At 41.9% G+C, this 18,111-nt stretch overlaps 1 protein-coding gene across 1 annotated transcript in view; it reads right to left on the bottom strand.

Moving 5' to 3' along the window:
* Positions 1 to 442: 442 nt before the first annotated feature.
* LOC137075880 (uncharacterized) overlaps positions 443 to 18,111 on the bottom strand; it is a 54,838-nt gene continuing 37,169 nt past the window's right edge. Inside the window, exons 5-9 of the mRNA XM_067444832.1 lie at positions 4,920 to 5,219; positions 4,399 to 4,728; positions 2,638 to 2,937; positions 2,122 to 2,412; positions 443 to 579 (exon numbers count right to left, since the gene is read on the bottom strand). Coding sequence (XP_067300933.1) covers positions 443 to 579; positions 2,122 to 2,412; positions 2,638 to 2,937; positions 4,399 to 4,728; positions 4,920 to 5,219 — 1,358 coding nt within the window. The remainder of the gene's footprint in view (positions 580 to 2,121; positions 2,413 to 2,637; positions 2,938 to 4,398; positions 4,729 to 4,919; positions 5,220 to 18,111) is intronic.

Raw genomic sequence — 18,111 nt, 5'->3', positions numbered from 1 at the left:
CAAACATGTAGAAGTCTCTCTAAACAACAAATGCAACTGAAAACATTTATGATTTCATGTTCAGCCAGTAGAGGAGCTTTTATTAGAGACATCTGATCTGACCAATAATAACACTACACGACGTGTGAGTGGAATGTCATTTTAAAGCCACAATCAAATATGAATGACTGGATTTTAAAACAAATTAAAAAGCATGTTATCTAATCTAGTATGAGCAATGTAATATTAGGTAATTATCATCATTTATCACGACAAACACTTGCATTTGTCACTGAGCATTAATGTGTAAATATGTTGCTGTTTCTTCAATCATCTTCTATGGTGGAAATGAGCCACCTATTTAAAAAAAATCAACATATAAATATAAAAAAAAACTATAATAATGAAAATTCATAACTGATAAAAAAATTAGACTTGACACCATAAAGGAGGTACCTGATGTCTAAATATGAGCTTGATCTGGTTCAGCTCTTCTGGTACTGATGTCATAAACCAGAAGAATGACAGTAGCCACGCCCACCAGAGCAGAGAGGACCAATCGGATCACAGCTTCAGTAGAACCACAACAGTGGACAGAGTCTGAGGAATAAAAGCATCAAACTGAGATCAGCTCAGTCAATCAACACTAATATCAGCGCAGACATCAGAGATGGGCATAAATACATGGAAATGTATTTAAAATACAAATACAAAATACTGTGAGGAAAAATGTATTGAAATACAAATACAAAATACTGTGTGGAAAAATGTATTTAAATACAAATACAGTATTTTGTATTTTGAAAATACACCAAATACATGTGAAATTGGCAATTCAGTGAAGGTATCCATATTAGGCTGTAATCTATCTGGGCCTATTCTGAATGCCAAAAAGCATTTAGATGTGTGCAACTGCTTAGAAACTTTCGTTTTCAATTTGAATTTGAATTTCCTTTAGCGGCAGTTATAATAACACAAATTACGTCAATAACTCATTCGCCCTCGCTTCTTTTTCCACTCCAACATTCCAATTATTCCTGCCCACTAAAAGCTGCACAGATATATGTGCTTACCCCGATATGGCCTATCTATGTAAATGATTTAGAAAAAGTTCCATCGATTCACATTTTATATTATTGCTACGAATCTACGATATGTATTGTCATATGATATCCCTCATCCCTAACATGCAGTAACGTTAATACTTCAAACACATTTGACAAGCTACTTTAATCAACAAGTAGAATTGACCATGACATCCTCACCTTATTCCAACAATTTTGTAAAGTTGCCGATCCAAGGCTGGGTTGTACTAGCCTAGAAATCTAGACGCACCCTAGCGGCAGCAAATCTAATCTGCCACGAGTGCCGTCTAGCAACTCTCAATACACTTCTGAGCTGTAAACCAAACTCTGGTCGGGCCAATCACATCGTGTATAGAGCCGGTGGGCGGGGCTTAACATAATGACGGCAGAGTTGCGTTTGCGTGCTTCTAGTAAACACAGACGCTGGCGAACGGCGGTCTTTCGAATCAGCTTTGGCCGTGACTCTGGAAGACTTGAGTTAAGCTTTTCTCTGAGAAAAGAACGGCACTGAAGTCATTCTTAAAAAGGGAAGATGTGTTCGGAGTTTAGCCGACCGGATACGGCGAATGTTTAATCTATCAATGAGCTCTGCTTCACGTTGCTCTTGATGGTTGTAGCACTATCCTATCGCGTGCAGAGGGAGTTTGAAAGACAACCGTTTAGTTTATCCGCCCCTCGGATTGAGCCCTGTCTATGGTGAGTTTCCAGACCAAACATCTTGATGTGGGTCTGGCTTGTCAGGCTAGGGTTGTACAGCTGCGGCTCACCTGAATGAATGTTGGGGGGAGGGGCGTGTCTGGTCTGAACTAGTAGATGCATGAAAACAGCTCCTGATAAAGAGGTTGCCTGGGTCAAAGTATTTTGAGTATTTTGAAAATACAAAAATACTCATCTTAAATGTATTAAAATACAAATTACATTCAATTTTTTCCAAAGGCTTTAAAAAACAAAATACAAAATAGTATTTTGTATTTCAAATACGTATTTTAAATACATGTATTTGAAATACTGCCCATCCCTGCGCAGACATCAACTAATATCAGCAGCGCTGCCGTACCTGAACATGTGTGACAGAGTTGAGTGATGTTGAGATCTCTGGTCTGGTTGATGAAGGGATTGTTGATCACACAGCTGTAGGTGTTGTTATCCTGATATTCCACCTCCAGAGGAAGAGAGAGACTGATGCTGAGATCAGACACACTGATGATGCTGGACAATAAACTGTTTCCTTTGTACCAGGAGAGATTCACATGACCCACATTCACAGCTGAACACAACAATGAACATGATGATGATGATGATGATGAAGATGAAGAACAGTCTCTGCTGATGACAGGAACAGGCAGAGCTGGAGAACATGACAGAATTTTTTTTTTTTAAATAAACAAAAACAAATCTAATCATCAATCTTATTTTCTGTGTTTATAATGTTCAAATAAAATCAGTTTATTTTCGGTTCAATTGTTTATATTGTCATATAAACAATCAGTGTTTATATGATCTATCATCTCAAACTATAAAATGATTAAAAAACAGAAATATTTGAAGGACAGGACAAACGATCTCTACTCACCGACAGAAACACTGAATGCTTTTGATGAGGATCTGCGTGAAAGTTTATAACGTCCCGAATCTTCAGTTGTGATGTTTGTGACGGTCAGAGATCCAGTTTGATTGTCCAGCTTCAGTCTGTCTCTGAATCTCCCATCAAGAACATCATCATATACAGTGACTCTGTCGGCCCGTTTATTGATTTCAGCTATTACAGTGTTTTCCCGTCCAAACCGCCACCAAATCCAATCATAGCCCATCATTATTTCAGTGAGACCAGAGTTTAGACTGACTGAATCTCCCTCCATCACTGATAATTCTTCTGTATCATCAAACACAGAACAAACAGAAACAGAGTTTGTAGCAGATTTTAATAACTTTATGATTGCTTTTACAAACCCGATTCCAAAAAAGTAGGGACACTACAGTTTTTGAATAAAAACAATGCAATAATGTGGAAGTTTAAAATGTCAATATTTTATTGAGAATAAAATATAGATGACATATCAAATGTTTAAACTGAGAAAATGCATAATTTTAAGGGAAAAATAAGATGATTTTAAATTTCATGGCTTCAATGCATCTCAAAAAATTTGGGACAAGGCCATGTTAACCACTGTGTGTCATCCCCTCTTCTTTTTATATCAGTCTGCAAACGTCTGGGGACTGAGGAGACGAGCTGCTCAAGTTTAGGAATAGGAATGTTGTCTCATTCTTGTCTAATACAGGCTTCTAGTTGCTCAACTATCTTAGGTCTTCTTTGTCGCATCTTCCTCTTTATGATGCGCCAAATGTTTTCTACCTCTCAGCATTGATGGAGCCTTTCCAGATGTGTAAGCTGCCCATGCCACACACACTCATGAACCCCATACCATCAGAGAACCAGCTTCTGAACTGAGCGCTGAGAACAACTTGGGTTGTCCTTGTCCTCTTCAGTCCGGATGACATGGCGTCCCAGTTTTCCAAAAAGAACTTCACATTTTGATTCGTCTGACCCCAGAAGTTTTCCACTTTGCCACAGTCCATTTTAAATGAGTCTTGGCTCAGAGAAAACGCCTGCGCTTCTGGATCATGTTTAGATTTTGCTTCTTTTTTACCTATAGAGTTTTAGCCGGTGACGGCGAATGGCACGGTGGATTGTGTTTACCAACAATGTTTTTCTGGAAGTATTCCTGAGCCCATGTTGAGATCTCCATTACAGTATAATTCCTGTATGTGATGCAGTGCCGTCTAAGGGCCCGAAGATCACGGGCATCCAGTATGGTTTTCTGGCCTTGACCCTTACGCACAGAGATTGTTCTAGATTCTCTGAATCTTTGGATGATATTATACACTCTAGATGATGATAACTTCAAACTCTTTGCAATTTTTCTCTGAGAAACGTTCTGATTTTGCTCCACTATTTTTCACCGCAGAATTACTGCTAGATGTCCCAACTTTTTTGGAATGTGTAGCTCTTATGATATCCAAAATGAGCAATATTTGGCATGACATTTCAAAATGTTTCACTTTCAACATTTGATATGTTATCTATATTCTATTGTGAATAAAATATAAATTCATGAGAATTGTAAATTATTGCATTCCTTTTTTATTCACAATTTGTACAGTGTCCTAACTTTTTTGGAATCGGGCTTGTAAAAGTAAATAATTTGATATATTTAAATTTCAAATAAATAATATCATAAAACAAAAACAGACAGCAAAGAAGAAAAACAGTGTTTGGATTAATAATGGTACCTGGTGATGAGAACATAAAATGGTGAAACTCTTTTTAACTCACCAAAGACAGAGAGAAAGAACTTAGTGATCGTAGAGTTGATCTTAAGTTCATAAAGTCCAGTCTGTTCAGTTGTAATGTTTGTGATGGTCAGAGATCCAGTTTGATTGTTCAGCTTCAGTCTGTCTCTGAATCTCCCATCAAGAACATCAACATATACAGTGAATCTGTTGGCCCGTTTATTGATTTCAGCTATTACAGTGAATTCAGACCACCAGTCAGTCTTATCACTATCCATAACCCTCCATTGAATCTCGTCATCATCCTTTATTTCAGTGAGACCAGAGTCTAGAGTGTGTGATTCTCCCTCCTTCACTGACACAGACCACAATTCTGTAAAAACAAAAACAGACAGGTTTGTCAGATTAATACCGTGAAATAATTTTATGTTTTACTAAATTTATATTGTTTAAAATATGTTTGAAATAAACAATATCATAACACCTAATAATAAACAAAATTATGCATGAATTAAAAATGTTATTAATTTTTTTATTATAATTATTTTTATTTTTTAATCTCACCATAGGATCTGACATTGATCTTTTTCTTTCTCACACTGTTGAACTCTAGTGTATAAGATCCATCATGTTCATCTGTGATGTTTGTGATGGTCAGAGATCCGGTTTGTTTGTTTAGCTTCAGTCTGTGTCTAAATCTCCCATCAAGAACATCATCATATACAGTGAATCTGTCGGCCCGTTTATTGATTTCAGCTATTACAGTGTTTCCAAACCTCCACTGAATCACATCATCATCCTTTATTTCAGTGAGATCAGAGTCAAGAGTGACTGAATCTCCCGCCGTCACTGACACTGACTCCTCTTCATCTTCATCACTAAACACACCTGAAGAACAGAGATTTCACAGATTAAAGCTTTAATTGATTAAATGCTGGTTTGAAGCTTCACTAAAATGTGATGTTAATAATATTCTGCAGCAAAACAAAGACAAAAGATGGTGAATGAAGAGAGAAATATAGATTATAGATTAGTTTAAATATAGATTGAGTCACAGATCATTGTTTTCATCCCTTAGGCCAGTGATGGGAAAATGTGTTTTTCTGCTGATCTGAAGTCTTATGTTTGAATTAAGTGTGTGCCAAATTATTGGATTATTCATCAGAGGTGGACAAAGTACACAACTCTATTTCTTGAGTAAAAGTAAAAGTACTACTGGTCAAATATTACTCTGTTACAAGTGAAAGTTGTAAAAACAGATTTTTACTGGAGTAAAAGTACAGAAGTATTTGTTTTAAAAAGTATTTAAGTATAAAAGTAAATTTCCTTTTTTATGCCAATGCATTATTTTATTATTGTTGTATAAATGCACACTGTCATCGTGGTTTAAGCCAGTCAGTGACGCTCCATCTGACATACTACCATACGACTAACTAAAAACTAATTGAAATACTTGTATATAAGTTACAAAGCTCTTTACAAAGCTGATGTCACTTTAAGGTCGAATGCACAGATCCAATACACTGATACACATCTGATATTCTCACACTTTACTCTTCTTTTTCTCTCAGACGTTTATATTTTTAATATTTTATAAGACATGCACCAAGTGTATGCCAACTAAACTAATCTTCCCGTAAGGTTGATAACCCAGTGCTGATGCTGTCTGATTCCGAGGGGTCAGATCAGTTCAGCCTGGAGGCGGGTGGTGTGCAGGTGGATTCACCTCTTCACTCCCCCACTCAAGAAGAGCTGGTGGATGTGCTGACACGCGCTGTGGCCAAACTCAACATCAGCTCAAGTCCAGCCTGTGAGCAAGCTGGATGGACGCTTTTTTAAAAAGCGTGCTCAGCCTCCACGAAGGGGCTTGCCGTTTTTCCCAGATTTGCACAATGAGTTGTGCAAATCGTGGGAAAAACCAGACTCGGCGCACCTATCGAACCCCCCCGTATTAGATTTCGGGTGTGTCGTGGGCACGTCAGAGGCTGGCTATGGGACGCTGCCACATGTTGAGGAGGCACTAGCGAGCTATTTGTCTCCCGACGCAGCAGCGTCCCTGAAAGCCCCGGTTCTGCCCATCAAGCCGTGCAGGGATACATCATGAGGTCAGTGTTTCTTCAGGCTTTTCATCCTCCGTCTCACGCGACAGCAGATGAAGCTAGGTTGCACCTGCTCTGCCCGGTCAGGGCCTTGAGAAGCTGTAGGTGTGTTTTGGCCCCCCCAAGAAAGGGCTGCCTGCGGCAAAGCAGACAATCAGTAACTTAATCGTCCAGGCTATAGCCACGGCTTATCGGGTGCGCAATTTGCCATCACCTATGGCCGTGAGGGCTCACTCTACGAGGGGCTTGGCCCCTCCTTTCGGGAGCTTCGCTTATTGAGATTTGCGAAGCGGCAGGTTGGGCCAACCCTCACACCTTCATAAGGTTTTATAAGCTGGATCTCCCGGCTACGCCGGGGGCTAGGGCGCTCGCATCCTGAGTGTGCCTGGGGGGGCCAGCTTCACACTAGGACGGGCGTGATACGGTGTGGCATAGTGGGTATTCGTTCCCCAGTGTTGTCACTCGATGACGCAGTGCGAGTTCCCTCGATAAAGGGAACGTCTTGGGTTATGTATATAACTCTTGTTCCCTGAGAGGGAACGAGACTGTAGACTTAAAAATTAAGCTTTTCCCCCGTGGTAGTTTAATTCACAGGACCGTACACCAGTTATTTTGCCAAGAGATTTATTTTATATAATTTTATATCAGACATAGGAGAGAAAGGCAATTTTCCTAGGAGATGATCTTCATTCCAGCTTTCTCTGTCCTCCTGGACACCCAGTTTGGATTTTATAGGTTGCTCAGACAGAGAAATCAATTGTATTACTAGATAAACAGGTTGTTTGCGCTATACCTCGTGCTTTCACGCGGCATAATATACCCTAGAACATATGCATAGAGAAACTTGTTGTTCATTGTTCAAAATATGTCTTATACAGAACTTGTGACATGTGTCATATGCATTGGTAGGAAAACAACATCATGCTACACAATACTTCCTTACAGAGAATTACAGTCACATGTGCATAATTGGAAAACTTATGCTACATATTCCTGTGTTCAAAATTATCTCCTCTCCATGTCCCTCACACTCCTGTGCTCAGACTCATTCTGACTAAATAATAATGATTATACAAATGATAATGAATATTAGTAAAGAATAATAATACAAATACATGATATTAACTGATTATACATACTAATAATACAAAATAATATTAAACAGTAAAATTTCGATCTACATCTCCCTTCTTCTGGAACTACGGCCGTCCGTTCCACACCATCACCCAGGTAGCCAACCTATTGAAGTGATAGTGAGAAAGAAGAATAGCAGACGAAGAAATAAACAAGGACAGAAGAACAGAAATGGAAAAAAAACAAAAAGAAACAAAGAACCCAAACCCATGTTATGTTCCCGAGATATGTGCCATTTAACGTCTATGTGTATGCATTTAATATGAACCCCAATCTTCTAAGAAAGTAAAAACTAATGAATCTTCACCAGTGCCTGGACTCGTTCGGGCCCTGAACTCCTCCAGTTCCTGGTCAAAATAACAAACAAACATAAAAGTTGATGTTAAAGAATTCCTATCCCTTGGGGTTGTGAATCAGTAAGCAGATGTTGATTGTTTGTGAGGTTATATTCTGTAAGTAGTGTAGTGTGTAAAATCTCCTATTTGACTCTGAATTTCCTATTCTCTGTTTTATCCACATGGTTAGAAATAACCAATCTAACAGGTTTGGTACTTTTCCTTCTAGTAACACATTTTATGAGTTGTATCACTAACAGAAACACAAAAACTCCAACCGTAATCAGAACTATCCATTCCGACCAGGATAAATTCCCCGGAATTTGTGCTAATTTCTTCTCAGACAACAATTTAGCTACTCCATTCGCTACAATAACATGACCCATTGCTTGAATTCCCTCTTCTTGAGCTGCTTTAACACTCTCCTTAACTCTTTTAACCATTTCAAAGAGTTCATAATTCCTTTCCTCTACTAAATCATTATTCCACCATTGTGGGTCTAAGTTCAACAATTGCACATGTGGAACATGGATTCCACCCAATTGAAGAGGATAGAGAATCTCAACGCAAAATGGATCAGGAGGAATTGGACACAACTTCCCTCCATATATCATAGTCTCACTTATTCCATCATGTAATATACACCACTGTGCTTCTGACACCTGCCATGCACCTGTGGCTTGATCTAAAGGAACTACTTCCCAAACTGCAGATCCATTCAGGGATAGACTAAACATTGTAGAACACGAGCAAATTACCCACTCATGTTCCTCCAGTCTCACAATATTCATTCTCATCTTCTGAATGCCATACTCTTACATAATTTCCCTTGAATCTTGTCGTTCTCGAGGCAGTATCCCTTAGGAATCCTTCACATGGTAACACTATGGGATAAATACACCCTAAAGCCAAAGAATCCCATATTGTAAGCATGTGAGTACGGTTCAAAATGAAGTTAATTTCCACATTAGTAGAAGTTATGAGGTCTAACCCCACAATTTCACATTGTTCTCTTGAACAAATTTCTCGTCGTTGACCACTACTAGAATATCCCCCGTCTTTCACTGGCCAGATTACTCTGCTGTGGTAACATTGATGGTGATAGTTACATCCACCATAGATGTCCTTACGATACTTAGCAAGATCTTTATCATTACTTGGCACCCAATCCCATAATCCCCATTTGGAAATAAAGGGTAAAGTAAATTGTTGGCCAGATTTCAAAGTTGCATTTCTAGTGATTCCTTGAACTTGAGGGGTCCATAAAGCTTGGCTTCCTTGGTAAATGCCAAGTAAAATTAAAAACAAGCATACCATCATCGTTGTGTATCGAGAATAACTTGCAACCATCTCTAATCAATGTCAATGGGAATGATCCCTGAAATGGAAGCAGAAAAATAATTAAACATCACTCCTTTGTTCCCAATCTTTAAAGCTAATGGATGTACATTGCTCAATTTCAGGCCATAAGTCATCATTATCATTTGGTTCATTCACTAAACAAGGTTTAACTTGTGACCAGTGATACCATCTATCTGTCCCTACACCCTTCCCTTTAAGGCAAACACTTGTATCTGTAGTTAAGAGTATCTCATATGGTCCCTCCCACCTAGGTTCTAAACCTTTCCTAGCAATACGTTTCACCATAACAAAACTGCCTAACTCGGGAATGTGTGGAATGTCAGTAGTGGTGTGTTTTTCATCCCATTGCTGTTGAGCCTCTTGCACTTTTTTGTTATTGTCTTTGGTAGCTTTGTCCAGCATTGCAAGATAGCGTCGCAGCTTCTCTTGGAACAAAGTTGAATCTCCTCCTGTTCCCGCGGGAGGCGGAGCATCGGGAGGTAGTATCATTGCTCTTCCAGTCATCAGTTCAAAAGGGGTCAGTCCTGTTACTCTGTTTGGAGTTGCTCTTAAGTTCCACAAGATGGCAGGCAATAACTTGTGCCAACCTTGGCCAGTCTGCAGAATGGCCTTGGTAAGAGCCGTTTTCAACGATCTGTTCATTCGTTCAACCAGCCCTGAGCTCTGAGGCCTGTAGGGTATGTGGAACTTCTGTTTGACCCCCATCAATTTCATTGCTTCCTTCATTAGTTTTCCAGTGAAGTGAGTTCCATTGTCCGAATCAATTTCATATGGAAGACCCCAGCGGGGAAAAACTTCTTCCACCATTACTCGTGCTGCTGCTTCAGCAGTGCAGGTCTTCGTAGGGAATGCTTCCACCCACCTAGTAAATCTGTCCATGATTACTAGAATGTATTGGTACCCTCCACTAGGTGACAAAGGTCCTGTGAAATCAATTTGGAGATTTGTCCATGGCCCTGTGGGTCTTGGTGCATGTGACATTCGCACCTTTACAGGTTTTCCCACATTTGCTTTCATGCAGATCAAGCATCTCCTGCAATAATCATCAATGTCTCTCATCATCCGTGGCCACCACCATGTCTCGCTGATTTGAGCTTTCATTGCTTTTGCTCCAGCATGCACTTTTCCATGATATAGCTGCATTAGTTCTCTTCTTGTACCGACCGGCATCACCACTTGTCCTGTTGGAATTCTCCAGATACCCTGATCATCTTCTTTCGCTCCTGATTTTATCCATTGTTCTTTCTCTTCATCTGTCTCTGTTTGATATGACAAAAGATGGAGTTCAGGATTGTCTTTCCTGTTTTCTTGAACCAAGATGACAGGAGTAGGAGGGAGTAAAGCCGCTTCTCTGGCTGCTGCATCAGCTGCAGAATTTCCTTGGCTTTCCTTGGACTTGTCAGATTGATGTGATTTTACTTTGACCACGGCTGCTTCTCTTGGTAAGTGGCATGCTGCAATCAGGCGACGAATTATGGAAGCATGTTGTATTTCGCTCCCACTGCTAGTGATGAGTCCACGTCTTTTCCAAAGGGCAAGGTAGTCATGGACCACGCCGAAAGCATAACGACTATCTGTATAGATGTTAACTCGATCTCCTTCCGATAGTTCAAGAGCTTCTGTAAGTGCTGTGAGTTCAGCTGCTTGTGCTGAAAACTTCCCAGAAAGAGCTCCCTTCTTCACGACAGTTCCATCAGACTCCACAACTGCCCATCCAGTATGTCGTTTTCCATCAACGTAGTAACTGGATCCATCAACCCATAATTCTTTGTCTGGATTCTCAAGAGGGATTGGATTAACTGGTCCAAGGCTTTCTTCTTCCACCTGTTTTTCACACTTGTGTGGTATTAACTTGATAGAGTCTTTTTGTCTCTTAAACCAATTTAACTGCTCATCCATGGATGCATTAATATCAAGTCCTTTTTTCAAAAATTTGACTTGCTTCTTGTTCTTCTTTTCCAGATACCATGCAGAAATTGTTCTGCTGTTACAGTCACCTTCTGTCATTTTGCAAATTATTGGTCACTCTGTATCTGTGTCTCAGAACAGCAGGGCTTATGGTATGTCTGTATGTGTGTGTGTGTGTGTGTGTGTGTGTGTGTGTGTGTGTGTGTGTGTGTGTGTGTGTGTGTGTGTGTGTGTGTGTGTGTGTGAGAATCTCCAAAGGAGGGGCTCTCTCTCTCTCTCTCTCTTGTCTAAGCTATATATACTGTGTATGAGTGCGCGTGTGTGGAGAATGTGTGTGTTCTGCGGTGAGTGCTTCCCTGCTTCTCTCCCTTTCTCTCCTAAACACTCAGGGAACAAAAGAAAAGAGGGAAAAAGTTAAAAGAAAATTTCTCTTATATTTTCATATAGAAAACATATATTTTAGTTTCACTCAGATAAATTTCTTCCTTTAGGTTTTTTATTTTTTTATAAATTTTTTTAGTTTCTTTGTTCAGTTGAACTCAGATCAATTTCTCCTCCTCAAATACTGAACAGCTTCTGTCAAAATCAGAATGCCCGCAATTTCAGCTACTTCAGCATGTTTAAACGTTTTAGGATTCTCTATAAACAGGACTCCCCTTTAGAGTCCAGATCCGCCACTTTAAACTGCTTTTAATCCAGCTTGACACCTTCCCCGTCTGTCTGTAACAGCACGGATCTTCAGTGTGTAAAATATTTTAGAGTCTACTTCCAGAGCAGAGTCGCCACATTTCACCACCTCGCAGTCATGTCAAGCTAATTGCTGAATCGCCTTATGGCTTATTCTCCCGAAAATTTGACTAAATGGTCTTTTAACCAAAGATCCACTTTTACCCCAGCTTCATTCAAATATTGTTTAAAGGTTCACTGATCTGAGCAACTTAAAAGTCCAAATCAAATTAAATTATTATTTTACTTTTACTATGTCTGACATATATTCATTGGCAATACAACTGGTATTTTAAATAACACAATTCTTTTTAGCAGTCTCAGTCAATGTCTATAATCATCAGGCAGACTTAGAACTATTTAGAAAGAAAAAAGTCTTACCTGATTGACAGACAAATGGCTGAAGATGCAATCCTGTTCGTGACGCCAAAATGTAGACTTAAAAATTAAGCTTTTCCCCCGTGGTAGTTTAATTCACAGGACCGTACACCAGTTATTTTGCCAAGAAATTTATTTTATATAATTTTATATCAGACATAGGAGAGAAAGGCAATTTTCCTAGGAGATGATCTTCATTCCAGCTTTCTCTGTCCTCCTGGACACCCAGTTTGGATTTTATAGGTTGCTCAGACAGAGAAATCAATTGTATTACTAGATAAACAGGTTGTTTGCGCTATACCTCGTGCTTTCACGCGGCATAATATACCCTAGAACATATGCATAGAGAAACTTGTTGTTCATTGTTCAAAATATGTCTTATACAGAACTTGTGACATGTGTCATATGCATTGGTAGGAAAACAACATCATGCTACACAATACTTCCTTACAGAGAATTACAGTCACATGTGCATAATTGGAAAACTTATGCTACATATTCCTGTGTTCAAAATTATCTCCTCTCCATGTCCCTCACACTCCTGTGCTCAGACTCATTCTGACTAAATAATAATGATTATACAAATGATAATGAATATTAGTAAAGAATAATAATACAAATACATGATATTAACTGATTATACATACTAATAATACAAAATAATATTAAACAGTAAAATTTCGATCTACAGAGACACTGCGTCTCGTCACCACAGCTTCACATAGAGTGCCCGCTTCATCGCAAAGGCTGTCTGTACTATGTGACGCCGCATTCTTATAGCTTCCGCATATGCCGTCATGACGTAGCACCAATCAGATTGGTGGCAGATTTCATTCATGCTTCAGAGACATCACGCAGAGGGCATTCCCCAGAGTGTCGTCACTCGACGACGCAGTGTCTCGTTCCCTCTCAGGGAACCCGAGATGTTCTGATCCAACCATATTTTTAAATCTGTCAGGCAGTGAAGCAACGGCTGAGCTGAGATTTTGTCATTTGCTTTGACAGGAAAATAGATTCGTACATCATCTGCATAACAATGAGATATGGAATGTCAAGGCTGCCAATATTAAAAATAAATAAATACATAAATAAAAATAAATGTAAAAAAGCAACAACAAAAACTATATTGTGGCTCAGAGAGAGAGAGAGAGAGAGACCTGAACTGGGACTTTGCGTGGACAGCAGAGAAACTGAGAGAAACTGAGAGAAACTGAGAAAGAAAGTCTAATAGAGAAGGAGCGATCCATATCGTGGAGTTTTGCACACACACACACACACACACACGTGTGATTGTTATTTGTTTTTGAAAAAGACTGAATAAAGAGAGCGAGTCCCAGTCAAAGCCGACCCCATCTTCTTCCTTCACATCCCCATGAACGTTCGTTACACTGGTGCCGAAACCCAGGAAGGAAGAAGATCGCCGCCGCCATGCAGACCCCGCCGAAGACGCCATTTGCGGACATCGTCCAGTCACTCGCCGGTCTTCACCAGGAGCAACGCTGAACCAGGCCATCCAATTGGCAGAGGATCAGCTGGTGGCGTGCCTCGGGGTCGGCGAACACTTACCATCTGCTTCTCTCTCTCTCTCTCTCCTGCTACAAATCCCCCTCTCTCTCGCTCTATCCCTTTTCCCAGGTCTCGCGGGGGAGTGCCGCCCAAACGGGCCCCAAGATGGCGGACGGGCGGATCTTGGGAGCCTCTGCCACCTCCCCGCCCGGCACCGAGGGGAGGGGCGACAGCGGCGGACACTGTCTCTTCTCCCTCCAATCCCGCCCTCTCTCCACGCCAATCTGTCGACCTGCTTCCGGCCACTAGGGCGGCGGTGAGGCCTGGGCCAGCTTGTTGGCGCTGCGGGGATCCGGGACATTTCATTGATCGGTGCCCCGTCATGGAGGTGGGCACGCTGGTCCGGGTCCCCGACGCGCTGCAAGCTGCCCTCGATCAAGCTGGATTGTACCTAATACCTGTGAGTATCAAGGGGGGTACTTATCAGGCTTTGGTGGATTCAGGTTGTAACCAGACCTCCATCCACCAAAGCCTGATACAGCCCAAGGCATTGGGTAACAGCTGCACGGTTACGGTGAGGTGTGTACACGGGGAAGTGGTGAAGTATCCTTTAGTGCCGGTCGTTATTCAATTTCGGGGACAAAAGCATAGTGTGGAGGCTGCAGTTAACCCACATCTCCAGTATCCGTTGATTCTGGGAACCAATTGGCCAGCATTCCATAAATTATTAGGGCAGTTATGTGCGGATGCTTCTTGGGGGAAGGATATGCAGTGGAGGGAGGCGGTCGCTCAGTTGGGAGAGGTGGATTCGGGACCTCGGGAAGCTGTTTCAGGGGAACCGAGTGGTCTGGAGATGGCTCCTCTCACAGATCGCGATGACTTTCCCCTGGAACAGTCCCAAGATGAATCGCTTAAACATGCATTTGAGCAGGTCCGTTCCATCGACGGCCACCTCCTCCAACCGGGACAACCGCTTACCTATCCGTATTTTGCAGTTTTGAAAGATAGGTTGTATCGGGTGACCCAAGATACCCAGACAAAAATGGATACAACCCAGTTGTTAATACCTAAAAGCCGTCGGGAAATGCTATTCCAGGCGGCTCATTGTAATCCAATGGCAGGGCATTTAGGACAAAAAGCAACACTTAACCGTCTAATGGCCCCCTTCTTTTGGCCGGGCATTCAAGAGAACGTGCGCAGGTGGTGCGCGTCATGTCGTGAATGTCAGTTGGGGAATCCACCGGCCACCCCAAAAGCACCATTGTGCCCCCTTCCACTAGTGCAGGTCCCCTTCGAAAGAATTGGTATGGACCTCATCGAGCCATTAGAGTGATCTACACGAGGGCATCGCTTTTTATTGGTCCTAGTGGACTATGCAACGCGATACCCGGAAGCCGTGCCCCTCCGCACTATTTCGGCGAAGAGTGTGGCGGGCGCACTGTTTTCTTTAATCTCCCGGGTGGGAATCCCGAAAGAGATTCTCACCGACCAAGGCACGGCATTCATGTCACGGACGGTCCGCGAACTATACGAATAATTGGGCATTAAATCGATTCGCACCAGCGTCTACCACCCACAAACAGATGGTCTGGTGGAACGTTTTAATCACACGTTGAAGACCATGATTCGTAAGTTCGTTCACGAGGACGCAAAAAATTGGGATAAGTGGCTAGAACCTCTGTTGTTTGCTGTACGGGAGGTCCCGCAAGCCTCCACGGGGTTTTCCCCCTTCGAGCTTCTCTATGGGCGCCGGCCTCGGGGGGTGCTGGATGTCCTTAAAGAGGCTTGGGAGGACGGACCTTCCGCGGCGAAAAATGAAATTCAGTATGTCCTGGACCTGAGAACAAAACTCCACACGTTGGGGTGGCTATCAATGGAGAATTTGTTACAGGCCCAGGACAGACAAAGGCAGCTGTACAACAGGGGAGCTAGATTACGTCAATTCGCACCGGGAGATAAAGTGTTGGTATTACTCCCCACTTCCAGTTCAAAATTACTCGCGAAGTGGCAAGGGCCTTTTGAGGTTACACGGCGATTGGGAGACCTCAACTATGAGGTGGTACGATCCGATAGGGACGGGGCACGTCAAATTTACCACCTCAACTTGTTAAAAAAGTGGTCAGAGGCGGAGTCGGTGATGCTAGCGACGGTAGTGAGCGGAGAGGAGGATCTCGGGCCACAAGCGGTTCAAAAACCTCAATCTTTCGCTCTGGCCCCGGGGGGGGGGGGATCACCTCTCACCCTCGCAGCTCACCGACATACGAACGTTAAAGGCAGCTTTTGCGGACGTGTTCTTGCCCCTACCGGGTCGCACCGACCTCATTCAGCACCACGTTGAGACGGAGCCGGGCGTGGTCATTCGCAGCCGCCCGTATCGTTTGCCAGAACACAAAAAAAAGTAGTTCAGGCAGAATTAGAGGCTATGTTGGATATGGGTGTAATAGAAGAGTCTAGCAGTGATTGGGCGAGCCCGATAGTTTTGGTTCCAAAGCCTGACAGCTCGGTCCGGTTCTGTGTAGACTACAGAAAGGTGAACGCGGTGTCAAAATTGTATGCGTACCCAATGCCAAGGATTGACGAACTGCTTGATCGGCTACGAACCGCTAGCTTTTATTCGACACTGGACTTAACAAAGGGCTATTGGCATATCCCCTTGTCTCCAATGTCTAAAGAAAAAAACGCTTTCACCATGCCGTTCGGATTACACCAATTCGTCACCCTTCCTTTCGGCTTGTTCGAGGCGCCCACAACCTTCCAGCGTCTGATGGACAGAATTCTCCGGCCGCATGCTGCATATGCCGCTGCGTACTTGGATGATATCATCATCTACAGTACAGACTGGCAGCGACATATGCAGCATTTGCGGGCTGTCCTGAAGTCGCTGAGAAGGGCGGGGCTCACAGCAAACCCTAAGAAATGTGCGATTGGGTGGGTGGAAGTAAGATATCTGGGCTTCCACTTGGGTCATGGACAGGTGCGTCCCCAAATTGATAAAAACGGTAGCTATTGCAACCTGTCCAGGGCCCAAGACCTTTATTTATTTATGTGTTTATTTCTTCCTACATTTATTTGTGCGTTGGGTAATGAGGAGGGCGGGGTATACCTCAGACATAGCAATCGAGCTCAGAGTAGGCGAGAGCGATGCATTAAGGCCACAGTGACACCTTGTGGTGTGGCCGAAATACAATAAGTATAGCCTACTGATGTTGATACTGTCTGTGATGAATGACTTGAGTATGTATATGGCCAAAATCTTTTATCACGGGTTAAGTCATATCACCCTAACTGTAGCCTACTGTGTTGTAAAATCTCCTGGGCTAATAAATATGAACAGCATTTTCAACAGATCTGATAACAGGGACTCTGAAATGGAAGTGCTTGATATTTTCTCACGGAAAGGAAGCAGCGCACATATAGGCTACAGTGAAGTCCACGCAAGCATGTTGACCAATGCATTTGAAACAAGACCATGTTTTTCTATTAAGCGGTGGTACTCCGCTAATAGAAATAGGGTAACACTTTACTTGAAGGGGAGTGCATAAGACTGACATGACACTTTCATAATCATGACATGACACGTGTCATGAATATGAAGGAGTTTTTAATGCATGTTTACAACAACTGTCATTAAGTGTCATTCGCTTAATTATGTCATTTTTAATGCAATGATGACATTTCAGAGTTGTCTTTGTTATGACAACTTGACATAAACCAATACATCATAACCTGTCAGTGTCTTTGTCATGACAACTTGACATAAACCAATACATCATAACCTGTCAGTGTCTTTGTCATAACAACTTGACATTACCAAGACAACATAACCTGTCATAAACAGACATGAAATGACATATCAGATTAATTATCAAATTTAAGAAACTACTTAGCTTTTTGGGTTTACATTACATTAGTTGCTAGGCAACGTGGGGGAGAGGACGCTGGCGTTGTCTGTTCGCCGCTTCTCCACCCACAAATCATGTTAACTTTACTATTAAATTTAGATTTTATTTTATTTTCTTATGTTTGTGACTAGTCTTATGGTCCTTTCACACCGGACGTGTAACGAAAAAGCGTAACGAATAAGCGAATATTTCGCATGCGAATATTTCGCGTCAAAACCATTCACATCAGCCACGACACGAATTTGCGACGTTTCAGAGCTCCAACACTCCAAAACATTCGCAGCGACAGCTGAGAAAACACGGGCACTTCCTCATTCAGTGAAGACGAGCTTTTCATTTTATTTAAAGGACCGAGAAGAAGGTTTTGGGTGCAGCCAGTCTTAAAGAACAGAGATCTGAAGGGGAG

The sequence above is a fragment of the Pseudorasbora parva genome, chromosome 5 (genome assembly GCF_024679245.1).
Source record: "Pseudorasbora parva isolate DD20220531a chromosome 5, ASM2467924v1, whole genome shotgun sequence".
Lineage (NCBI taxonomy): Eukaryota > Metazoa > Chordata > Actinopteri > Cypriniformes > Gobionidae > Pseudorasbora > Pseudorasbora parva.
The sequence above is the reverse complement of the archived record's forward strand: the minus strand, read 5'-3'. Positions and strand labels throughout refer to the sequence as shown.